Below are 27,703 nucleotides of genomic sequence, written 5' to 3'. Positions count from 1 at the left end.
GGTGCATGTTTTGAGACTACATCCATGAATAAGTCAGTCCACACCCTCAGAGCTTCATCTATGTCATCTAAATTATGGATCCTATTCCATGGAACTTTATAAAGGTCATTGTGAAATTGTTCTTCATTAAAAAATTTGAAAAGTGTGTAAGTAATAGTTTGTGTGTATTTTTCTTATTTCTCTTGCATTTAACCTTTCTTGTCAAAAAAGTAGAATAGCGGTCACTAAGACCAACATTTGGTACATTAACACAAGCCATATTGTCTGGTAGGTTGGTATAAATGTGATCAATAAGAGTGTCTGATATTTCTGTTACCCTTGTAGGCTCATTTACCAGCTGGTCTAGGCCTAATGATTCAATAAATTCCATCCAGTTGTTCCTTATTTGAGTATTGAGAAGGTCCTTTTTTATATTACTGAGTATATATGTTTCTCCTGTCCAAGAACATCTTCCATTTGTTTCAAAAAGTTATCATTCCAAATTGCTTTGGAGGAAGGTGGCCTATAAATGAAACCAACTAGGAATGATTCTGCATTATTTAGAGAAGTTTCCACCCAGATACTCTCTATTTCATTTGACTCTAAGTCAAGTTGCCTTTCTGCATTTACTTCTTCCCTAATGTATACAAGACCTCCCCCTGCTGTCTCTGTCCCTGCATAATGTTTTATTGTTGACTTGACAGTGAAATAGATCATCATTGTGGTTAGCATTTAATTTGGTTTCAGTGAGTCCTAAAACATGTATATTATTTTCCTTGGCAGACAACATTAACTTAATCTGGTCTATCTTTCCCACTATACCTTGTACATTTAAGTGACCTATGTTAAAAACTTTTGTATTTAGTTTCATATCAGTTATATGTATGTCATCATGCAATTGGGTACTCTATGAGATTGTCTCCATACTACTTTTATCATTCTCACATCCTATTTCCATATTTAAATGTTCATATATATTAGCATCTTCAAAGTCACATACGGACCCTGAAAATCCGTTAACTTCTGCATTTACAACAGTGTCCATTGAATAGTTAGAGTCAAGAGTCTCACTGGGTATATTTAGATTTGTTGTAAATGAAGCACTGGCATTTTCCTCTTTGCCAGCTTCCTAGTGTGTATAATACATTGATTGACAGAGTCTATGTTTGTGTCCAAATTTATGGCATCTAAAGCACTCAATCTGTTTGCCGTGATGGCATACCTGTGTTACATGCCCAGTTTCTCCACAGTAGAGACAGTACTCTTCATTATAGTACCTTAAAATGGGGGCATACATGTTAATTTTTCTCAGTAGTTGAGAGGTTCCTTTTCTATTTAATGAATTTGTCTCTGTGGTAGAGGCTTAGGTTGACATCCTGGTTCTGAAGAAAGAAAGATGTGCATTGTGGAATGCACTGTAGGTTGAAGTCTTCACATACATCAATTATCAGATCATTGATTTCTTTCACCCAGGTGTCCACATAAGGAGGTAGTCCTGATATCATTATTTTACATGTATCTGGGCTGCAATACCTAGCAGCATATAGTTAACTTTCAAAATCTGTTTTGATCATACTTAGTGAACTACCATGAGTGGTGTCATTTCCACCTACTAAAATAATAATTTGGTTGTATTTGGTTAGGTCACTATTCATTATTCTGTCCGTGATGTTGTCGATTTTTGCACCTCTCAGAGTCTGTACATCTGTTTAAAGAAGTCTCCTTGGCATTATGCTTTTCAATATTGAAGAGCCAATTATTACAGTCCTATCTTTTCTGGCTTGTGATTTCATGAGTTGGACTCTGGTTTGTATTTCAGACACATCTTGGGGGCCCCGAGTGGCCGAGTGGTCTAAGGCACTCTCCGTTACAGATCACTGCCATCTCACCTCTGTCTGCGTTGGTTCGAGTCTCGGATTCGGCCAATGTGGGTATGTGAGAAAGCTTGCCAGTAGCTTCTCGAGGGTTGGTGGTTCTTTCTGGGGATTTCCCAGGTTCTTCCTCCACCATTAATACTGGCCGCCATGTATAGCCTATCGTGTGCTGAAAAAATGGCGTTAAACCCTACAACAACAACAACAATCAGACACATCTCTTGGAGGAAGGGGTGATAAATTGGTGTCTCAGTTGTGTGAGCTAATCGAGCTGATGTTGACATATTTGTCTGAGCACTGGGAAATGCAGCTGTTGGTGCAGGCAACAGACTTGTCTGAGTTGAGCGCCAATGTTGTTCACTTATTGCTGTTGCAGGTGTGACACATGAATGAGAGGGGGTACTGTTGTTCACAATGCAGGATTACTTTGGGTATCAATTGTTACTTGAATGGTCATTTTACATTTTGTTTTGGCTGGTATTGGGATTGTCTGTGTCTGAGCATCTGAATTGTAAGGTATATGATCATACCATAGCCTCAACCACATATTTTATAACCTACAACACTCCCTTCAATCTAAGCATGTGAAAATTTACATAACATGTCATAGCCACCCATGGAAAAATTACACAATAAAAATGTAAATAAGATACTACCACTAACAAAAGTTAATTAAGTTTATTCTTTCTAGAAATTTAAGACAATAGCAAAAGTAAATAGTGGTGGAAATAAAAGAAAGCTTTCTGCTTATAATGTGGCATTGAAACAAAAATCACTGAATATTCCTAAGTAAATAACAACAGAACTGCAGCACAAGAATTCTGCATATGCAAGAAGCAAGTATGGGATTGGTGGAAAAGTAAAGCAGCATTTAAGTGATGTCAAGAACAAAGAAGACACAACAGACTGGGATCACTTCATTCCCTGAACTGGAGAAAGAAATCAGCAATTTTGTTAGTAAATGTTGACAAAATGGATACATTGTCACAAGAAGTGTGATTTGTCTGTGTGCTGTGCAAATGGTGAAAGATGACAAATACAATTCAGTAGATTCATCAAAATTTGTTGCATCAGCCGGCTGGTGTTCACGTTATATGAAATGGCATAGTTTCTGTCTCAGACAGTGAACAAAGTTCGCATGAAAGCCAACAAAAGACTTGGAAGGAAAAATTCTAATTGTTCCTGAAGTTTATCATTCAACATAAAAAGTAGTGCTCATTCAAACTATCGCAAATCAGAAAATATGGAACTTTGACCTTCCAAGCTACAAAACAGACAATGACGTTGGTGAGAAAACTGTTCTGGTAAAACGACCAATCAGGAAAAATCCATTTCATGGTTGTTTTGGCCTGTTTAGCTGATGGTTCAAAGCTGCTCATATGATCATTTTTAAATGGAAGACTCCAGAAACGCATGAAATTTCCTGCTGGTGTCATCATTCATGCACATCAAAAGGGATGGATGGATAAAAGTGGAATGGTTGAATGGCTGGAACAAGAGACCAGTGCACTTCTTAAGAAACCATCAATGCTAGTTTGGGACATGTTTCAAGCACACGAGGTCAAAATGGTCGCACAGAAATTATTGGCTGTTATAACTGAAGTGTTACAAAAGATGTGGTCCAACTGGGTTTGTTCAGGCACAGTGAAGCTGGTGAAAGATGGAAATTTCAATAGGCCGGACACTGACCTGGTCGCCAAGTGGATCAAAGACAATTGGGACTCAATTCTGTTGGATATGATTGTCAAATCATTTTGAAAGTGCTATATCAGCAATGCCATGGATGGAACTGTGGTTGAAGCCATATTTGATTCAGATAACAAGAAGGAGATTGCAAAGCCGAACCACACACTATCAAATGACTACAAAAGACAATAACGTCTACAAAGGCAGCACACCCATAACATAAACCGAGTTCCACAAATTGTTTGGCGATTTAAACTGAGCACAATTTTGAAGGATTCTAAGTTAAAGAGTTTTTATAATTAAAGATTTTAGTATGAGGATTTTAGCATGAGGATTTTGTTGTTAGGATTAATGTGATGATTTTAGTGTGAGGATTTTATTTTTTAAATTAAGACTAAATTTTTTATATTGTGTTTGACTTTCAACATATAAATTAATGTTTGTACATTTATTTTCATTAGGTTTGAAGATATTTTATTTTAGTAATGTGGTTTGCCTAAGTAAATACATTTAGAACTTACTGTGTACATCTTGTGATATGGTCTCAGAGACATGGGTCAGTTTAATGTCTGGATCATGCACTTGTTAATGTTTAACTTTTCAGTCTTTTTTGTGGGGGACAGCTTATACACGAACTGGCATAGCTAACTTACTGGTGTATCCATTAACAATAACAATGATAAATGACATAAAAATATATCCATTAACCAAGAAGTTAAATTGCACACAGCTAACTTACTGGTGTATCCATTAACATATATTGAGACACCTTTGAATATCTGGGAGGCCACTTCTTCACCCTTGTACTGTTCCTGAAGCTTTTGTCTCTTGGCCTGCATGTACCCTCCCTGCAAAAGAAATATAATCCTAAAATGTCTGGCTAACAAAATGATCACTGTAATCCCAATATTATTTTGTAGTTTCAGTATAACAATGTACCTTTCTACTGGTCTTGTTTATTAATTATCCATATACAGCATGACCACAGATAATTTTCCATGATGAGTCTGAGCTTCGTTTAGCTGAGGATACCTTAATCTGGGGCTTTACCATAATCTGGGGCTTTACCATAATCTGGGCTTTACCGTAATCTGAGGCTTTACTGTAATCTGGGGCTTTACGGTAATCTGGGGCTTTACCATAATCTGGGGTTTTACCATAATCTGGGGCTTTACCTTAATCTGAGGCTTTACCATAATCTGGGGCTTTACCATAATCTGGGACTTTACCATAATCTGGGCTTTACCGTAATCTGAGGCTTTACCGTAATCTGGGGCTTTATGGTAATCTGGGGCTTTACCATAATCTGGGGCTTTACCATAATCTGGGGATTTACCTTAATCTCGGGATTTACCTTAATCTGTGGCTTTACAAATTCACTTGCTTGATGCCCAACACAAACTCAGATTTGGCTCAAGCAAGCTCAAGTCTGCAAGATACTTGGCTGTGGGCAAGTAAAAACAAATTGATAAAAAGATGGAGAGAGGGAGGAAGAGAGAGGTCATGTTCAGTTCATAATTATTTATGTTCTGCATATTTTATACATAAAATCTCTCCACAATAAATATACTGGTAACTTTATTTCATGTTTATCTATACCACAATCTTCAATTACATAACTGCAGCAGTATATTCCATATATTTATCCTTTATTTCACATATTATACATGTACTGTCAAAATCTGCCTTTTCCATCTTGTAGTCAATGTCAAAGACAGTCTTGCATTTTCTCTCGTGCAGTCATGAGTTTATGACTTACTTTTTAAAGCAAGTTTTGATTAATGGGAATACATATTTATGCTTTATCAGCTATATTTTATTCATAATATTTGAACCAAAGATGGGATTTGCACACTTTCAGGTCCTAACACTGCAAGGGCAGTTTGTGAACTCTGAATAAGCAGAGATCGTCAACTCTAAACAATCAGTTTTTATTCAAATCACTGATTTCAAGGTGACTAGGTGATAGGTGATACTGTTAAGGATTTAATTCGTACAAGATTTCTTTGGCAGGTGTGTTTGGAATTAAAATGCATGTGTCTCTAATGATTAGCCACCTGGAAATCCATCAGCCATAAACAGTGTTTGTCATGTTTACATAATTATTACAGGAGACTGATTGATATTTTGGAAACAATTTAATGGATAAAAAGAGAGCTCGTGAACAACTCTCATAATCTGGCTCGTTCAGATGCATGTCAAGATTTCAAGGTGAAAACAGAAGCAGACATGAGAGCAGACACAACATTCCGCAAAGAGTGAATCAAATGTTATTTGAATATTTCATTAAGCAGTGCTGTTTTACCTTGTTTTCGAAATGGATGTACACTTAAATCTGCATTATCAATTGAATTTTAAATGTAAATGTAGATACAGAAAATTTTAAGATATATTAAAACAGTTATTGGCTGTTTAAATTTCAGTTTAAGGTCTTTTACATAAACATAAATCAATACCTCGCATAAAAATCCATGCATTTCCAAAACCCTTATCTAATCTATTTTTATACAGGTATATGTCTACGTTTACTCTTCTAACTATATCTGTATCCTAATCCTTCTTTTTTCTCTCACCATTTACATGTCTACATGTATTATTTACATATCTATCTACATGTATCTATTTACATGTATTATTTACATAGCTATCTACAAGTACTATTTACATGTATCTATCTACATGTATCTATTTTGATGACTTTAATTACTGATATACAGTTTATTGTGCAAATAAAGAACAAAGAAGAGAAAAGTTCTGTATTATAAAAACAACAATGTGATTTTCTTAACATATCAAGTATTTTTTAAACCATGTACTTTAGCTGTAATATTTGTTGTCATATGTTGAGGAAAGCTCAAATCCCCAAAAAGCAAATTCAATGTTCGAGTTCAATTGACCTGTGCAAGCTGACTTTTACCACATATGTAAAACCCTGCCTGAGTTCTTGATGCTGGCCTTTGACTTCTTGATTTGGCCTTTAGGCATCAACACTAATGCACATGACATTAAAAAATTATACAAATTAACCAGAACCCTAAGATCAATACAATATAGTGATTAAAATCAGGTGTATCACCAAGAAACTACGCAGACATGTTCTTCAACCATTTTGCAACATAGTTATGGTACTGAGATATTATGATTTCTAACTAACTTGAACTGCTCAGTCTATCTTTATTAAGTCCACTTTTGATATTTTCATATCATGCACTTATTTTGAAAGTCTTGCATGGTAAACAAACATGTCCTTATAAGGTAAATCTGCTAAGAAGTGATTAAAGAACATAATCATGGTATGCATTATATTAATGATTCTATCAAAAACTTCCAGATCTGAGTAATGTGGGAATCATGATTTTGTAATACCATGCTTCTTAAGGCCAAACATACAAATCAAGAGATCAACATTAGGCACTAAGATATCATAAGCTCATTACCCACAATTCCAAAAACATTTATAACACAAACTCAGTGGGCTTATCCTTGCTGAAATAATTACTCACTAAAACTCATAATCTGTAAATTTTCATGCTACATAAGGATAATCCCAATATTTTCTTACAAATAGAGATGTGGTAACTTGATTAGACATTAAATGTGGCAGAGCCAAAGAAGACATGAAAGGCAACAATCACACATGTGGGAATGCATGAATTTACCTATTCATTTCCACAGTGAATGCAAAAATGAAATATTTCATATGTTACCGGTACCTTAGTTCAAAACTATGCTTACCATTGTAACTATATAAGAAATAAGTCTACAGGAAGGCTAGCATTGTAACTATATAAGAAATAAGTCTACAGGAAGGCTAGCATTGTAACTATAGAAGAAATAAGTCTACAGGAAGGCTAGCATTGTAACTATAGAGGAAATAAGTCTACAGGAAGGCTAACATTGTAACTATATAAGAAATAAGTCTACAGGAAGGCTAGCATTGTAACTATAGAGGAAATAAGTCTACAGGAAGGCTAGCATTGTAACTATATAAAAAATAAATCTACAGGAAGGCTAGCATTGTAACTATATAAGAAATAAGTCTACAGGAAAGCTAGCATTGTAACTATATAAAAAATAAATCTACAGGAAAGCTAGCATTGTAACTATATAAAAAATAAATCTACAGGAAGGCTAGCATTGTAACTATATAAGAAATAAGTCTACAGGAAGGCTAGCATTGTAACTATAGAGGAAACAAGTCTGCAGGAAGGCTAGCATTGTAACTATAGAAGAAATAAGTCTACGGGAAGGCTAGCATTGTAACTACTGAGGAAATAAGTCTACAGGAAGGCTAGCATTGTAACTATATAAGAAATAAGTCTACAGGAAGGCTAGCATTGTAACTACTGAGGAAATAAGTCTACACGAAGGCTAGCATTGTAACTACTGAGGAAATAAGTCTGCAGGAAGGCTAGCATTGTAACTATAGAAGAAATAAGTCTACAGGAAGGCTAGCATGGTAACTGTATAAGAAATAAGTACACAGGAAGGCTACCATTGTAACTATAGAGGAAATAAGTCTGCAGGAAGGCTAGTATTGTTACTTTTGAGGAAATAAATCAACAGGAAGGCTAGCATGGTAACTGTATAAGAAATAAGTATACAGGTTGGCTAGTATTGTTACTATAGAGGAAATAAATCAACAGGAAGGCTAGCATGGCAACTGTATAAGAAATAAGTATACAGGAAGGCTTTCATAATATTAATTTGATTGGGTAAATATCTGATAGGTCAAACTTGTAATTAAAAAAATCCAGCTACATGAAATAAAAGGCTTAGAAATGAAACAATTTACATTAAAATCTGGACTCAAAGTGTAAATAAAGTCAACTGTTCAATTAGATTACTTTGTGTGCTTTTTTCAGTAATATGACAGACTTGATGAACTGCAACTGAACATGTTTTTTCAGTCTGCCTATGTTTTAAAAATTATATGCATATTATTTTGTAAAATGATGCAGTATGTGCCATGCATTACCCAGCCATCCCATCCATCTCCACGAGACCGCTGGCGACCCCTACCAGTGTTACGTCGCATGACTTTTGATCTTGGGCTATTATTTTCAAATACACGGTGAAATTTCTTATGCCACTCTTTCAGAAGTCAGTCTTGGATCTGGCTCATGATTAATAACCAGATAACAGGTCACATCAACCTGGAAAAAAAATAATATAAAGTCAAGGTTTTTCCATCTATTTGCTCAAATGGACTAGGATATACTGGACTGAATAAGTGAAAATTAATTGCCTGATTTCAAACAACTTAAGTACAACTTACCCGGCCCACTATTTCATATAAAATGACAAATGACCATAGAAATAATGCCTGCATAATGACCTTTACCACTGACAATCTTTCCCCTACTTTATAAAGGATCTTTTAAACTTTAATTGTAGTAGGGGTCACACAATCTAGCAAAATGGGAAACCAGATTGGTGACAAATGTAAACTTTGCTTTGTGATGCATGAAGACATCTTTGCATGTTGTTTATTTCAATGAACACTACGGTGTGAAGACATCTTTGCATGTTGTTTATTTCAATGAACACTATGGTGTGAAGACATCTTTGCATGTTGTTTATTTCAATGAACACTATGGTGTGAAGACATCTTTGCATGTTGTTTGTTTTGATGAACACTATGGTGTGAAGACATCTTTGCATGTTGTTTATTTCAATGAACACTATGGTGTGAAGACATCTTTGCATGTTGTTTATTTCAATGAACACTATGGTGTGAAGACATCTTTGCAAGTTGTTTATTTCAATGAACACTATGGTGTGAAAACATCTTTGCAAGTTGTTTATTTCAATGAACACTGGCGTGAAGACATCTTTGCATGTTGTTTATTTCAATGAACACTATGGCGTGAAGACATCTTTGCATGTTACTTCAATGAACACTATGGTGTGAAGACATCTTTGCAAGATGTTTATTTCAATGAACACTATGGTGTGAAAACATCTTTGCATGTTGTTTATTTCAATGAACACTACGGTGTGAAGACATCTTTGCATGTTGTTTATTTCAATGAACACTATGGTGTGAAGACATCTTTGCATGTTGTTTATTTCAATGAACACTATGGTGTGAAGACATCTTTGCAAGTTGTTTGTTTCAATGAACACTATGGTGTGAAGACATCTCTGCATGTTGTTTATTTCAATGAACACTATGGTGTGAAGACATCTTTGCAAGTTGTTTATTTCAATGAACACTATGGTGTGAAGACATCTTTGCATGTTTGTTTATTTCAATGAACACTATGGTGTGAAGACATCTTTGCATGTTGTTTGTTTTGATGAACACTATGGTGTGAAGACATCCTTGCATGTTGTTTCAATGAATACTATGGTGTGAAGACATCTTTGTATGTTGTTTCAATGAACACTATGGTGTGAAGACATCTTTGCATGTTGTTTCAATGAACACTATGGTGTGAAGACATCTTTGCATGTTTATTTCAATGAACACTACGGTGTGAAGACATCTTTGCATGTTTGTTTATTTCAATGAACACTATGGTGTGAAGACATCTTTGCATGTTTGTTTGATGAACACTGTGGTATGAAGACATCTTTGCATGTTATTTATTTCGATGAACACTATGGTGTCAAGACATCTTTGCATGTTTGTTTGTTTGATGAACACTGTGGTATGAAGACATCTTTGCATGTTATTTATTTTGATGAACACTATGGTGTGAAGACATCTTTGCATGTTTGTTTGTTTGATGAACACTGTGGTATGAAGACATCTTTGCATGTTATTTGTTTCAATGAACACTTTAGTGTGAAGACATCTCTGCATGTTGTTTCAATGAACACTTTAGTGTGAAGACATCTTTGCATGTTGTTTCAATTAACACTACAGTGTGAAGACATCCTTTCATGTTGTTTCAATGAACACTATGGTGTGAAGACATCTTTGCATGTTGTTTATTTCAATGAACACTATGGTGTGAAGACATCTTTGCATGTTTGTTTATTTGATGAACACTGTGGTATGAAGACATCTTTTCATGTTGTCTGTTTTGATGAACATTATGGTGTGAAGACATCTTTGCATGTTGTTTGTTTCAATGAACACTATGGTGTGAAGACATCTTTGCATGTTGTTTGTTTTGATGAACACTATGGCGTGAAGACATCTCTGCATGTTATTTCAATGAACACTATGGCGTGAAGACATCTTTGCATGTTGTTTATTTCAATGAACACTATGGTGTGAAGACATCTTTGCATGTTGTTTGTTTCAATGGACACTATGGTGTGAAGACATCTCTGCATGTTATTTCAATGGACACTATGGTGTGAAGACATCTCTGCATGTTATTTCAATGAACACTATGGCGTGAAGACATCTTTGCATGTTGTTTATTTCAATGAACACTATGGTGTGAAGACACCTATGCATTTGCTCTCAATGTACATTTATAAGATCTGTTTCTGGACATGTTTTTGACTTTTCTGGTGAAGTGTTAGAAAGTAAAGAAAACTAAATTGTTTGTTTAAGTGGCAGCTGATAGGTGTTTTTTAAACCTATTTTGTAATTACAGCAATTTAATAAAAGTACAACTATCAGTTAAAATGATATATAATTTATACTGTGCTAATTCAGAGTCATATGACCAAAACAAAATAGTGTAATGACCAGGAAGGGCACATAAACTTAATGTACAGTCCAATACTTCCAGTGTTCATTTTGAATATGGCTATTCTACTTCAAATATAATCAAAATCAAGCATTGCACAAATCTTAGCAAAAAGAACTTAAATATATTATTGTGAAACACTGATGATGTGCCAAATAGTTGTAATTAACCAAAAGCATTTTGTGAAAGTGGAAAAAAGACAATAATTAGGATGACATATAACATGTCAATCTATAGCTTGCATGTGTTCTGGCACATTTAAGATATAAGTTATAAACCTTTAAAACTTTTAAACCCTCTATGAATTACTGATTGATGAAATTCAATGTGTAAAATGTGTTTATGATAAATAAACACAGAGTATTATCAACTTGAAGATAAACTATTGCTAAATACAATATTAAATGCAAATATGCATGACGAGAATGAGGGCAGTTAAATTAACAACAACAAAAAACTACAAAGTGTACATACATGCTCACATTACATTTCTTGATTTGCTCCCACTTCTACTTGCATTGCCTATCCTTATTACACTCAAAAGAAGCCACTTCTAAAGTCCAAATATAGCTTGACCCCTGTTGAAGTAAAGTACTCCCTGTTTATGAGCATTGTCCATGACAGCAAAATAATCTCTCTTTATGAGCAATGTCCATGACAGCAAAGTACTTCCTCTTTATGAGCATTTTCCATGACAGCAAAGTACTCCATCTTTACGAGCACTGTCCATGACAGTAAAATACTCCCTCTTTATGAGCACCGTCCATGACAGCAAAGTACTCCCTTTATGAGCACTGTCCATGACAGCAAAGTACTCCCTCTTTATGAACATTGTCCATGACAGTAAAGTACTCCCTCTTTATGAGCATTGTCCATGACAGCATGAGTATAATACCTTATACTATGTTTATAAGTCCCAATCCCATTTTCACACATTTCTAAAGTCATGGTTGCAATGTTTACACATATAAATGGCTTAATTTAATTTCCTGCCTGCAAATACTTGCTAAATCATTCAAGAGCTTTTAAAATATGCACGTGACACGAACTATGCATTCAAATTATTTACTTTCACATCTCTGCATAAAGATGAATATTTAATATGATTTTCTGTTAATTCTTTTCTTAATAAACTGTATCATTAGTTTTTTAGGGGGACCGATTTTTGTGGTTTTCGTTGTTGCCCCGAACCACAAATTTAAATCCCCAACGAAAAATGAGCCACACAGGATGATAAGCCCCCCATTTTCTTGCGGTGTTTCATTTCTAGAGATTAATACAGCTACTAGTATTTGATAAATCATGGTCAATACTGTAATCTGGAAATTAAATATTAACTTTTACATGCGTTTGTTTTATTTTTCATTTTAACCATTGGAAACAAGAATTATAAATCATTTTATATTGTTTCAATGCGCATGTTTGATAAGGTATCTGATAGCCGTAATTTTACACTCACTGCCTTAAATTGATATGTGAGGTAAGTAAGGATAGAGAGAAAATAGATTAAAAGCATAAGGTATTCAAACAATAATAATACTGAAAATGAAAAAATAATACAAAATAACAGTATATGAAAATTAAGTTTAATACTTATTCAAATCGATCCTTCATTCCAGAACAACTGTTGTTGAAACATTTAAATCCTTCTGAAAGCACAATTCATTTTATCCATGCATTTTTAATCCAAAAGAACAACAATCCTGCAAAATGTTATAACTATTTCTTGAAACACTATTATTAATGAAGCACTATGTATATACACTAATTACAGCAGAGTATTAAAGCTCATACTTTACATATTTTTGGACAAAGCCAATGTATCAACATCGTGTCAATCAAGTCTCATGGTACTCATAAATGCTTCTCAGGTAAAAAAATCCATAAATTGCTGAATTAAACAACTCCAGCTTTCTCAAAACTATTGATAATTAGGTCCGATCTTTCACTCATTGTCACATGAGCTGCAATTATCCATTCAGCAATGGGGGGGTCTAAGTCGAATTTTACCACTCTTAAGCCACTGTGTTAACTTCCTGATCTTCAGAAAGTACTGATGGTGCAACTTGATGGACAGTGGTTTAAGTAAGAGATCATTCATATGTACTATAATAACTGACTGGCCTAGTGTTGTTGACTGTGTTGGCTTCCTCTGATGTTGAGCACTCAATCGAAAACATGGCGAAAGTGATTAATCCTGACAGGTGTTTTATTTGTGCTCATAGAGTTGGAAGTATTGTTTTAGTGTTGTTGACTGCGTTGACTTTGACTGATGTTATTCACTTGCTTGAAAATATGGTATAAGCATTGAACTTGCCAGGTCTTTAACTTGTGCTTATACAGGTGGTAGTATTAATTCATAGCTAATTGGACTTCAAAGCCTGGCCCATAGGGTTACCTTATGTCCCTCAAGAACTTGTTAATAAAACTTAGGGGACATATCAGTCTGGAGTTAAAAAATATGCATTAAGTTGATGCAAACAAAAACTTGTATGAATAGGTGCAAACATGCTACTTTGCCCAAGCAGTGCTCCAAAAATTGGATAAACCTATGTCCTAGGGCTTTGTTGACAAATGCAATTCACTCTCTGTACTTGTGTGATAACAAGAATCCTCCATTTTAGTGAAAGTATAGAATCTCTGCACTTTGTCCCCTGAAATCCAATGTCAATTAATTTAGTTCCACAATTTGTTATACTCCTATCATGCACTCCCATACATTAAGACTAACTGATGGACAGATTCTCCTAGTACCAGTCCATGATATTGGCTTGCCAATTTAGGCTTGGTACCAGCAAGCTATTGGCCTTGCATAAGTCTTCACATGCTGTTCTTTTTTTTCTTAAAGATACTTGGTCAAGATAAATGTTTACATACTTGATGCTTATGTAAAGTTGCTTCAGGGCAAATTGATCTTTTTACATTGGCTAAGTGATTCTTAAAAACCACTTGGCTTTGGCATGTGCAAAAATATTTCTGAAGCATTTAACTTTTATTGACAACATCGGCAAAATGACAATAAATATTTGAAGAAAAAATTCCTAACTTGAATCTGCTGTCAAGAAAAACAATCTGCATTACTAAGAAATTAATAAAGAAATCATTAAAAATAGTAAGTATTGAAACAATGACCCAAGTTTCCGCAGACCCTTCCCACTCCATTTCTGCTATTTGGACATTTATGTTACATCTGAAAATAAATGTCCGAATCTCAAGAATCGGGAGGGAACGGTCCGAGGAAACATTTTCATGTTAATTTTCACAAATCAACTTTCAGTTTTTAATGTTTTTATTTGACAGTGTTATTTTGATAACAAAATATAAAATCGACACAGATATTAGAAAGAAAAGGAAAACAATGTCAATTTTTGTTCGTTTAAAAAATATGCATGTGTTGATAACCCATCTGTATATCTCCATACCAAAATGTCTGTATAATGTACCGATGGTGGCAAACAGACTTCAGCAGCGTTAGCTTGCTTACTGAAGGCAATTTAACACTTTCACGTAAGACGTCGACCCTCACATGCACAGGGGTTCGTTACAAAGAAAATTAGGAGTCTACCCTGTAACGATGCGTTATATTGTTACAGGGTAGACTTCTAATTTTCGTTGTAACGTCTAACGATCCCCTGTGTCAGTGTGTAAATGATCAAATGCACTTTCGTTTATAAAACAAAGGTTTAAAACAATCGTCAAGCATTAGCAAAGTTCGTTAATACAATCTGACACGAGTAATTAGTAATTTGAGCTCTAAAACAAACGATTTACCATAAATATTTATAAAATTCAAGTAATTTTATCTGCAGTGTTGCGCTTTCAATGACCGCGGGCATATTCATTACTGGAAGTTACCTCCCTTGTGCCAAAAAAAAAAAAAAAAATTCGAGACGCAAGAAGGCAATCGGAACATCACCCTAGAATTTCGTAAGGACCTCAAATAAAAAATAAGGTCTCACTGGATAGTTTCGTATTTTGACACCCGCCTAATTTTTAAGATAGAAGGCATGAACCTAATTATCACAAGCCTAGCATTTATAAATTCACACATAAGCTAAATCTATAATGTGGTTCAGATTTACTTTGAGTTAGGCTTGGAAATAGGTTGGCTTGTTGGTGACTGCCTGTCACAGATTTGCATTGGAGATTAAATGCGTAACTTGGGCTGCAAATGAGCTGTCGACTTGGCTTACGTATTTTTGTGTGTCTGCTACAGAGGTAAATATCTAAAAATCGAGATGGTTGAGGGGTGATGAAAAGAATGCTAATTTGTTATAGTACTAGTGAACTTTATTCATACATAAGGCACATACTGATTCTTTTAGCTGCCTTGTCACAGAAAAATATTCAAAATAGCTATTTCTTGTCAAAAATGAATGTAAAATTTAGGGGTTGGTGGCAGTGTTGGTTCAGTATAAAAACCACCAGTTGCATCAGGAATTAACCTGATTACTGCAGTCAAAATCTCACATGTATGCTTTCTACAAAAATCATTAGTTTGTTTTTATTTGTATCTTCAGTGTAAAATTATTCTCATTTTTCTGTAATTGGTCATCGTCGGATGAAAATTCACCAGATAAACTGTCCAGTTAGACCTTAGGTGGCAGGGTTCAGTTTCGTAAATTGGCCCCTGCAAATTTCTTAACTTAAGGCTATGGGGTGACTTTTTCAGCTATTATTGATTACTATTTATAGATATGGATATATTTGTGAACTAGGTGTTTTGGGCTTGTGTTGTTCTTGAAATTGATGTCAGTCATGTACACCTTCCATAGTTGCTCTGCAGTATGTTGATAGTGAAATACCAATAGTTGGCTAGGAAGAAGAGCTAGCCTCCCATAGCAGTAGACACGTGGGTTCAAGGCAAGCCGAGTATCTCAAAAACGGCTTGGATGACAACTATTCTGAATTGCATCAAACTATTTAGTAGACAATGTTTTTCAAAATTTTCATCCAGGGAAAGGGCTTGCGTTTGCACTGTGAGCACTACATGCTGTCAAAAATGGCATTTTGATGTGAAAAATGCAGGTATAAAATAGGGGTTGGGGTGCATAAACCTCTTCTGCTATGAACTGCCATTGACTTCTCTGGTCAAGTGAATACTATTCGTATGCTTTGGTTTAATATAGGTATCTAAAAATATGGACTTTTTGACCTCAGTTGTGTATTTGATTTTTTATGATTTTTTATACTTGGTCGCTGATTGCGGCATTAAATTTGTACATAAAAACTGGACCCTGCCCCCTAAAACAACCGATGTTTTGTTTTTTTCTGACTTAGCGGAGAAGGCAAAGGATGCACGGTTGAACATTCCGTCCACAATCGGAACTTTGTTTTCTTTTGTTGTATACAAAATTTTGATTAGTTGTGGAAAGGCGGAACATTTTCTACTGTACACTTCGTCAAACTGGACTCCATTGAAGTAATTAACATTGCACTTATTGAGCAGCTTTTAATGCAGCAAAGAACAGTTAATATCTAAAGCAATTTAACATAACCCGTCATAATTGTAATATTTCTCCTCATCATAAACAGAGATATTAATGAAAATAAATCAATATTTGACAATAGAACTTTAGATCATGAAACTGTACATAAAATTTTTAAAGACATACTGTATTAAATGCTTAAATGCCGCCGTTACGTGCAAAAAGTCGTACATGCCAAGTCATACGAATAAGTAAAGAATCTTGAAAGACATGTCCTAAACAACGTTGGGAGCCATTAAAACTAGATAATATCGACGTTTCATTACATTATGGGCCTTGTAATTTCTCGAAACCCTGTCATTTTTCAATGCGTCGCAATTAATCCGATGTTAATAGACGACATCCATGGGTCAATCGATTTCATTCGAAAGCTGGACACAAGATTAGCTGACGCCATCTTTGTAAACAGAAGAAGCCAACCCCACGTTATGTTGGACATTGTAGGTGATCCTAATGTGATAGGTAAACTCATTTTTTATTTGATATGATGCAGTACGCGGCCTAGCATTGAAGAGTATTTTTAAACCTTCAAGTGACGTACATTATTTTTACAAGTCCGTTTAGTATGCTTGCCAATTACCGTAATAAATAAATCCAGAACAACTGGGTTTGTATACAGCCCTAGGCCGATAAATCAGCCCTTCACCCGTGATGATATTGATTTTCGGTTCGTCAGTCAGTATCAACACAAGTCTGTGGGGTTGATTTATCGGACTAATGCAGCCCATGTTCGCTCTACAAAGTATTCAAGGGCCCGACTTATCACCAATATTCGCCCGTGTCTTATTCTTATCTTATGAACTTTTTCTTCTCAGATTCGCTTTATAAAAAAAAAAGCGAGCCCACTTCTCTTCATTCACCTTGACTCAGTTTGTCCGGCATATATTATAGGGTCCCACGTTCGAATGTTTTTTGTCATTAGGTTAATCACTAACGGGAATTTGTCTAATGTATGACATCACTACGTCTGAAGCATTCCCCCCAAAAACTTGGGCTACTGGATTAAAGGGTGTCACCTCTAACCCAATATTTGAACGTCGTTTAAACCTAACAGCTTTATTATTTTAAGAGCGGTTATGTCAGATAGTTTTTTTTTTAACAAATCGTATCATTTCTTCCTAACTTGAGTTGGATTGGCAGAATGGTGAAATTTAAATATAAATAAATATAAAACATGTCATCGTAGTTTTCGTTTAAAGATAACTCTTCGTTGCAAAAGACCCCATTACTATTACCTCGTTTTAAGTCCAGCAATTTATATATTACACGCTCTCAGAAAATCACTTGTATGGCTGTAAAATTCTCTTGTGTGAAATTAGGAAGAGAGTCTTTAGAAAACAATACGTTTATATTTTGGGATCCTAATATTCTCACCTATTTTTAACTAGGTTTTTCATAAATAGATGACCAGATAAAATAAATTGATCCATATTTCAGGGCTGTTTCCATGATCACTGGCATGAGTTGACAGCATAATAATTTTTTTATAAAGATTATGGTGACGTGGCATCCTCGAAGACAGGATCCATTTCACTTTCATTGTTACGTCTGGTCGGGATATTGTATCCACTGATATTATCAAGCACTGACTACAACTCCCATTGGAGACCATAGACGTGTCGCAAGGCTAGTACATGTATCTCCGGTATTTAGTCGAGCTATTGTGATCGGGAGCTACCCTTTTAAGTGTTTCAACTAATACCTCTGGCACTGAGTTGGTGTCGTAAGTGCATACGAAACGAGAAGTAGTAAGCATGTGTTGACTATTAAGAATAAGAAAAAAGTCACGGGGATCCGAACAACGTTGATAGCGGCTGTGTGTCCCAGCATGACCAATGCTACGTCTATGTAACAGGTAACGATTGAAATAATGATAAATAACATTAGCATTAAACCACCAAAAAACTGTACAGTTAATTTATAAACTGAATAATTAAATTGTAAACAGAGTAATTAGGTTAAATGATATCACCAGTACGTGCATATAAATATCACTATTTCAAATCTATATTAAAATAACTCCACGATAGTCCATCATGTATGGGAAGTATCTTTTGCCATCCAAGTAAATAGGTCAACCTACTGAAGGTGCATATTTCCATAATGGTTGTGGAAAATTCGTATGTAATTCGTATGAACTTTATGTTGGAAACATTAAAGAAGATGTGTTCTAAACAGACAATAAACAGGTTCAGGAGTGTTGAAAAATATTGTATGCACCTTTGTATAATAATTTAGTATCGGTGATTTCTAATGATATATGTTTACTAAAAGCTATACAAAATATGCAGGTAAGTGAATTGTGTATTTACATGACTGAGTTACAAAGTCAATCAATCAGGCTAATTGGAGGCAGGGCATTATTTTCTTCCAAAAATCTCAGGTCCTCAACTAGCCCATGCTCGTTCTCTAAGACTCCGATGCTTAAATCCGTTTGTAGGACACTGGCAACTAGCCAAAAACAGATGCCACGAGATCACACTATTAAAGCGAGAAACCAGAAGAATAAGCCTGGAGACGACGACTACTTGCGGTGTCGCCTCATACGCAAATTGAAGTGTTAGCACAAGTGAATGTCAGTAATTTCGAAAATGATGAGTGAACCTGAACCAACACCCTTTACCTCTACCACATATCCGAGAGAGTCAAGATCCACCAAAACAGAAAGTCGTTCAATAGCCCCTGTAAGATTATTTTCATATTCGAGAGACACAAACAGTGACTTCCCAAAACTTGGGACGATGGCTTAAATGCACAAGGTGAAATTGAAAGAGTTCAAGCCTGAAGTTTCACAAGAGAAAGCAGCAGGTTTCATTACAGACTTATGTCATTCATTGTTAGAGAAATTGAAACCTCAATACCGAGGTAAGATGGCGATCGTTTGAGACTGCTCATCAGTCACGATAGTTTGAAGTCTTATGTCTGAATCAAATGCACCGGCAGAACCAACACCTTTCCGAATTTTCGACGATATATGGCGTGTGTGTCAGCGACTACTTTTCTCGGATTTTGTTTGACAAAACTTAGAGGGCAAAAAGAGATACTCACTCTTATCGCTTACCTTAAGGAAGGGGAATTAAATATGATTTATTTGCATTCATTTGTGTGTTTAAAAAAAAAAAAAAAAAAAAAAAAAAAACTTTCCTGGATTAGGCGACTTTTACTAAACGAAGATGGTTTATGGTTTAAGAAAAAAAACAACTGGTTTCTGGACAAATATTTGGAAAATTTAAAGGTACACTGTTATAAAAATTAGGAAAACCAAATTGAAAGAAATTTCTAAATCAATTAAAATAGTTTTGGTGTCATGTTATTTATGCTTTATCACAATGGAAAAATAAAACTATCAGGAATACTTGTCTCAAGATATTCTAATTTAGTTACGCAAGATAATTTTAAATCATACGCAAGGTGGAGAACAAATGGCGTTGTATTTTTTAAACACATTTGATGCACAAGGATCGCTATTAACTTGTGATGAAATAAACATTACCAAATAATTTCACACAGTACTTTGATATTATTGCAAAGACATCAATGAAGTGGGATTTTGTTTTAAAACTGGAAATAGTTTTCATGTAGTTTTTAAGAAAACTTCACTCCTTAGGGCAAAAACGAATAATAAATTTATTTATAAAGATCTAATAAAACCCAAGATACAAAAGCCAAATGGTAAACATGAAATTTGGTCTAGGGATCTAGAGTGTGCAAATGAATGGACCATCTCTTTTGTCTTAGCTTAACTTTGTACAAAGATAAAACTGATTAGCTTCAATTCTAGATATTTTAATAGAAATATTGCAAAAAAGCAGTTTTTGAAAAAGATTCATTTAAGTGATGATGATAGATATATCGTCTGCAAGGAGGGAATATAAAACAACTGAGCACAGTTACCAAACACTTTTTGAAATTATTTGTGAAATGGGTTCAAACTTGCGATCCAAACTTTAGAATTACACAAAAAGATGTCTTTAATGAAAAAAACACAACTTCGATGATCTTATTAACTTCCTAATTTTGCTTGCAAATTATATCATATACATATCACGTTGTGCATCAAAAATCCCAAATCTCTCAAATAAAAATTGTGTTTTATCATATAAAAAACTAGAAAATATGTTGCTAAAGTGAAAAAACCCAAAAGTGATGAGTTTAAGCAGTGGACCGTATTGTCAACTTTTGGTACATGATTTCTTACATTTTCTTATCTTTCACATCAACAAACAAACATGTAATTTGAAACACCTTGGGGTTTGCAAGTTGGTTCTTTCCGTACAATGTGTGTGTGTGTGTGTGTGTGTGTGTGTGAGGAATAGTATGTACAGATCAGGATGCTCAATAATTTAAAGTAATGCCCCAAACACCATGTCATGTGGTGATGATGGGAACAATTTAAAATCCTGACAACTTATGTTAAAGAAAAAAGAAAACATTTCAATAAAGAACATCGCACCATCAATTTTAACGCTCATTATAGGGAATTCTTCATGTTGAAGAGATACATATCAAGTGCCAGTGTTCCCCAAACAATTAGGAACACCCTGGCTGAATTATGACAATGGCACCCTATCACCACATGACTACTTACTTGTCTATTTAAATCTGACCACACATGGTTATTTTAGATATGGCAGCACTTTGATTCAAACTGGTGCCAAGAAGGAGGTTATGTCATTTTCACATCACACTCTAAGAAGAAAAAAAAAACCGTAAGAAAAGTCCCAAGAAAAAATCTGCTAGAAAAAGATATACTTCTGTTAGGACCAGTATGTGATCCAGAAAATTCGAGCCACTTCTAACATCTTTGTAGTTCATGATAATGCCTGCCAAAAATGATCGAATACCATTGCTTTCTAATTTGACGAAACAATGGAAACCTATCTCTCAATGAAATTGTACTTCTCTGACTGCGGTGTCTTCTTCTACTACTCTAGTGACTGCTGCTGCAGCTAAAATAAAATAGTAGCGTATCCCAAGACAACGTTCAAGACAGAACAAGTATTTTCCTTGAAAACACATCATCATCGAGTGGTGGTCCTATTGATGTTGTCACTACGTGCCGATCATCCGTGGAGACTGATTTCTTTTTTTTAAAAAGAAGTGTGAAATAAGATTTTGTTACTAAAACAACGATAACATCAAGAAGTACACAAAATTCTCCTCGTCCCAATAAACAACCCTCCTACAAAAGGTTGTTACGAAACACCCAAACCCACCCATATCCACACCAAATCGGATTGTGTCTACCTACCGTCTCATCTATATATTACAACGCCAAAGAATACTCCAAAAATGATTTGGAGTATTCTTTTACGGGCCAGTACACATGCCCCATTTGCTTGAAGATGACGTCGTACATTGTCATGAATATGTTTGTACATAACAAATTTTGTTCCTGCGGGAGTGTGGCTTTCAGTGCGTTCGTCGTGCAGAACGTTGCTGACTTTCTCGTGCTTTGCCATTTCAGCTGCTCTCTGTTCTCACATATGGCTATAACTGTAATGTCATTCCTCAAATTCTGTCTCATTTCGTCCCTTGTTGTCCGTCTGTGAACTAATTGCTTTTCTCTTCGTACTTTTCAAAAAGTTTTGAAAATTTTATATCCAATGTTTTTTCTCCAGATTACACTACCTGTAGCCGTTGAAAATACATATATTATATCAATCCGTGTTGTTGAACGGTTGAGCGTGACCTTAATCCGATTATAATTACGTAACAGCTTTGAATGTGATGACAATTGATTTAATTAATTGCTGCTACAAATCATGTTTATTTATCAAAGGAATCTGCTATATGCATATCATCGCACGTGTCTTGAACATCGACGCTTTTTTTTACTGTTCGACATTTGGAAACTGTTACAAGGACCGATTATTCAGGGTAACAGTTAGCTTTCAATGCCTTTGGTATGATTTATTTAAAAAAAATCTTCTCTTGTTTTAATATAAATCTATACGTACGCACCATTAGTTGTGTCCATTTATTTCACATATGCCGAAAATCATTCATAAACGTTCATTGTGACAAAGTAAATTGTTAAAATGCTTTACTAAAGCAAAGTCAGCGCTATCCAACCCGGCTTATTATAAGAAATATTATATTTAGTTTAATGTCAATTTAAAATTTGTATCTTTATGTGTCTATGAAATATTTATTAACAATCATAAATATATGTGATTTGCTTTGCCCGAAACAGATAAACCATGGCAAGATGCATATACACTACAAATATTAAATCTGGCATGAAATGTGCGTGGAAATCTAAATATTCTAAAGTTATGAACATGAATTTGTAGTTAACTTTATCGAATGCCTTCTCCTGATCTAGGCAGATGAAGGGGCGGGGGATTTATTTTTGATATATACAGTCGCAGATGTTGCGAATGAAGTGGCCATTATCGAAAATTGAACGTTTTTTAACTCATGTTGGATTCATGTGTATGATGGCTGGCATAATATTACTGGACTTTACTAGCCAATAACCTTTTTGAATTTTCTGCATTATAATTAAAAAAAATATAATATATTACAATTAATAATAAGAAGATTCCTATTTTTGGTTGACAATAACTTAAAACAACGGTGAGTGGAAATAGACATTGAAAAAAGATAACACGTGGACAATGCAAAATTATAGTAATTGAATCATTTTAAAACAGTATTCACACAGAAAGTGCAATACACGTGAATGCATTCTTGTCCCATCTGAAGTGAAGACTGTAACTTACATCATGTTATGAAATTCACCTGGTGCGATTGATTTGCAAAGCCGTGTGACCAGGTTGTGTCATAAGTATAGCACACATTTATGTTGTTTTTAAAAAAATATAAATATTAGACAAATTAAAATATGTAAATTCATGCATAGACTGCATTTTTCGTAGATAATATGGTCATTGAATCGGTTCAAAATCCATGGTACTATATGATGACTACACAAATAATTAGGGGTCTGTAGCAAAAAAATGTAGTTTTTGCGTATGCTGATCTATGCAATTTAAAATTAGTTATAAATTATAAATAAATGCCGATACTTACATTCTGCAGACGATGCATGCCCATCAGGAAGTCAAACTCTTTACTATCGACACGAAACGCACCTCGTCATATAAAATTTTATTCGGCTGAATAGAGATTTTGTTAAACATGTGGCTATGATTTTGTGTAGAAATAGAACAGTGAAGAATTAAAGCACAGAATTAAAATTATACAACAATATATGATATGTGTATGTATCTTATTAAGTACGTCTTATATGTGTCTGTCCGTGCGCCTAATGCTTGCCTATACGAACGTTTTCTATATAGGCAAATAAGTCATACCAATTTTAAACAAATTTGATATGAATTTATAGGTTTCTCCTCAGTCTAAACCGATCTAACCCAATAGAACTGTGCAAAAATGAAAAAATAAAAAAGTTGTTATTTTTTGCTCATTATCGCTTGCGACTTTACCGATCTTCACATCCTTGCTCTGTGATTCTACTCTTGTCTTTTTGCGATGGTGCCACATATTTCGAAGCTAACACTATATATTTGAAGCATAAAATTAAAACTATACAACAGTAAATTATATATGTATGTATCTTATTAAGTACGTCTTGATTTGTCTCTGTCCGTACACCTAATGCCTTTCTAGTAAGAAAGTATTCATAAAGTCAAATAACTCACATTAATCTTAAACCTTTACCGAATTTGGTAAGATACAGGTTGATCATTTGTTATTAGGAAAATATCGGTTTATGGAAAAAGAATTGTTTAAAAATTTAACAGGCTTATTAAAAATCGGGGGAGGGGAGGAGATGGGAGCGTTGCAGTTTAGAGATGAGACGACAGACACAATGCGATGTGGTGTGAATTTGGGTGGATTTGAGTGGATTTGGGTGTTTCGTAACACCGCCTCCAGAAAAGGAGAAAAGAAAGGAACTCTCGTCTCATTTAGCGAAACATTGGGATATGGTGTTAGTGCTGACCAAGTCTAATCCTCTGATGCGAAATACTACCATTCAAAAAGTACTAAACAAATCGTCGATACCGACAGGGCCGACAAGATGGGGGGGGGGGGGGACCGGTGATATATCCCCGGGTCCCGGGCCCAACAACACTTTAATTTTATAAAAGAAAAATTCTGTTTGAAAAAGAACTATGAGAGGCCCGGGTGTTTTCTTACCCCAGGGACCGTGATAGCGCTCTACGGCGCCGGATACCTACTCTGAATGTTGTTTGGGCCTTTTGAGAAGAATGGTACCTTTGAAAAAACGGAAACGATTAGGAAAATAATAAATAAACGTTCTTAGCCAAATAGCGAAAATGATAATACTGGTATCCATCACCAAAAAAAAGAAAAAAGAAAATGACACGTTGATTTTGTCCCCACAGAAAATGCAGAAAAGAAAGCGAGTGTCTTCGAACGTTTCAAAGAACTTTGAAAGAACGTATGTGGAAATATTTTAAACATTAATACACTCACAAAAACATTCACATGTTACCACGTTTAATCAAAGCTTGCAACCAATCGCAACATCGTACCATCGGATGTGCACCCAAAAAAGTGACCTCTGAAAAACAAGTGTTCAAGACTGTAGATTGGGTTCACCTTTGGAAAGCTAAACACACTTTTGACAAAGGTTAATTACCCAGATGCACAATTGAATTTGTTTCATGTCCCTGGGTAAACATGCAGACATGATCATCCCATCTATAAACTGGAATATATGAACGGAAAAGTGTTATACGGGACTTTTTACTTGCCTGAGTTTCAAAGAGCGACCAACAAAAGATGATATCAAAAACATTCTCGATCGAAGAACACATAAAGTGGGCAAATACCGACTGCATGAAGTGAAAGTGCGAAGCAGGGATGGCAAATCTAGCAGGTACAACACTTGTGGACAAATGTACTCAGCAGTTGTATTGGTTATCTTCTTCCCAATAATTCCTTTAAATATACTAAATATACAACAGACAGTAACAACAACGGTAGCCTTACTGCCAATGCCAGTTACCACAACACCTTTTCTAGTCACAACAGAAGCAACCCTCCTTGGAACGTATGGAAAATCATTCTCTTTTTACCAAGAGTGACTCACCAGAAACCAGAATCATGCAACTATGTATAACGAATTTTATATTACATTACCTAGTGACAGTTCTAAGGATGTTTTCCCCAATAATATATTTTGCTGTTTTACAGCCAAATTATCTCAGTCCATATAACTGGATCATGAAGCTCATTGGGAAGTAGCTTTGATAGAAATTATTCGCCATTTATGCAAGTCATTAATATCAATGTAGATGAAAACACTTTCATCTTCGGTATCAGGAACGAACAAGTTCAGGAGCGTAAAAAATGTGTTGCTTCAAACTGGAAATGACATTTGGGTCGCCGAAACACTACAATAAATTCATTTCACACTCCTGGCCAAGGCAAAACTTCATCTTCTACGCTGCAGCAAGGATAAGGTAGAAACAGATGTCCAAAAGCCTTCATGTCTCTTTAATATTTGTTGAAAAACAAAGAAATGAAGAACATGTGTGATCAGAGAATTTGACCTTTTTGATCTTTACCTGAAAAAATATATTCTTGCAAATGTTCCGAGCCATAACTGGATTTATTTGCCATGCCACCAATGATGATGACAATGCAAGTATTCCAATGGGTAGACTTTAATCAAGTGTCGTCGAAGATGATAACGATCTGAATAACAGTTACTTGCACCTGAGGGTCAAAGTTCTCAAAAGTGATGACATCATTCCAGGCAATGATGCCACTGGGTGGCTATTGTCAACAATTTCATTGTTCAATTAAGTGGGTTTGTAAATGAATAATAAGGAACAAGGAACACGCATCTGGATGCCTCTATGGTCTGGAAACCCGACATGTTGGACATGGCAGGCGATTCGGGTCCTTCTCGGCCTTAGGCTCTTCTTTAATAAAATGACTGACATTAACATTACTCTGCTTCTTTGCGTATACACTTTTCAGTAACATGGTTTGGTAGGCCCTAGGTACCGTGCCTATTGGATAATACGGCCCTGCAATGCTTGGAGAAATTCAATGAAACAGAGTTTGGTAGGCCCTAGGCACAGTGCCTATTGGATAATACGGCCCTGCAATGCTTGGAGAAATTCAATGAAACAGAGTTTGGTAGGCCCTAGGCACCGTGCCTATTGGATAATACGGCCCTGCAATGCTTGGAGAAATTCAATGAAACAGAGTTTGGTAGGCCCTAGGCACCGTGCCTATTGGATAATACGGCCCTGCAATGCTTGGAGAAATTCAATGAAACAGAGTTTGGTAGGCCCTAGGCACAGTGCCTATTGGATAATACGGCCCTGCAATGCTTGGAGAAATTCAATGAAACAGAGTTTGGTAGGCCCTAGGCACCGTGCCTATTGGATAATACGGCCCTGTAATGCTTGGAGAAATTCAATGAAACAGAGTTTGGTAGGCCCTGGGCACAGTGCCTATTGGATAATACGGCCCTGCAATGCTTGGAGAAATTCAATGAAACAGAGTTTGGTAGGCCCTAGGCACCGTGCCTATTGGATAATACGGCCCTGCAATGCTTGGAGAAATTCAATGAAACAGAGTTTGGTAGGCCCTAGGCACCGTGCCTATTGGATAATACGGCCCTGCAATGCTTGGAGAAATTCAATGAAACAGAGTTTGGTAGGCCCTAGGCACAGTGCCTATTGGATAATACGGCCCTGCAATGCTTGGAGAAATTCAATGAAACAGTGTTTGGTAGGCCCTAGGCACCGTGCCTATTGGATAATACGGCCCTGCAATGCTTGGAGAAATTCAATGAAACAGAGTTTGGTAGGCCCTAGGCACAGTGCCTATTGGATAATACGGCCCTGCAATGCTTGGAGAAATTCAATGAAACAGAGTTTGGTAGGCCCTAGGCACAGTGCCTATTGGATAATACGGCCCTGCAATGCTTGGAGAAATTCAATGAAACAGAGTTTGGTAGGCCCTAGGCACAGTGCCTATTGGATAATATGGCCCTGCAATGCTT

At 35.5% G+C, this 27,703-nt stretch overlaps 1 protein-coding gene across 4 annotated transcripts in view; it reads right to left on the bottom strand.

The window, feature by feature from the left end:
- The window catches only part of LOC149784849 (translesion synthesis protein REV1-like), an 83,275-nt gene extending 68,191 nt beyond the window's left edge, over positions 1-15,084 (bottom strand). For 3 of the 4 annotated variants that reach the window (XR_016425321.1, XM_089978416.1, XM_089978414.1), the window contains exons 1-3: positions 14,966-15,084; positions 8,518-8,695; positions 4,279-4,387 (exon numbers count right to left, since the gene is read on the bottom strand). Coding sequence is in view for 3 of the 4 variants with exons in the window: in XM_089978416.1 (XP_089834542.1) it covers positions 4,279-4,387; positions 8,518-8,577 (169 nt within the window). In the remaining variant the exon portion in view is untranslated. Of the gene's footprint in view, positions 1-4,278; positions 4,388-8,517; positions 8,696-14,616; positions 14,822-14,965 lie in introns of those variants that run through there. The other variant, XM_089978415.1, reaches the window with a different exon arrangement.
- Between the last annotated feature and the right edge of the window lie 12,619 nt (positions 15,085-27,703).

Source organism: Sinohyriopsis cumingii, chromosome 13 (assembly GCF_028554795.1).
Source record: "Sinohyriopsis cumingii isolate HCF-2022 chromosome 13, ASM2855479v2, whole genome shotgun sequence".
Lineage (NCBI taxonomy): Eukaryota > Metazoa > Mollusca > Bivalvia > Unionida > Unionidae > Sinohyriopsis > Sinohyriopsis cumingii.
This window is presented reverse-complemented; position numbering and strand designations above follow the sequence as displayed.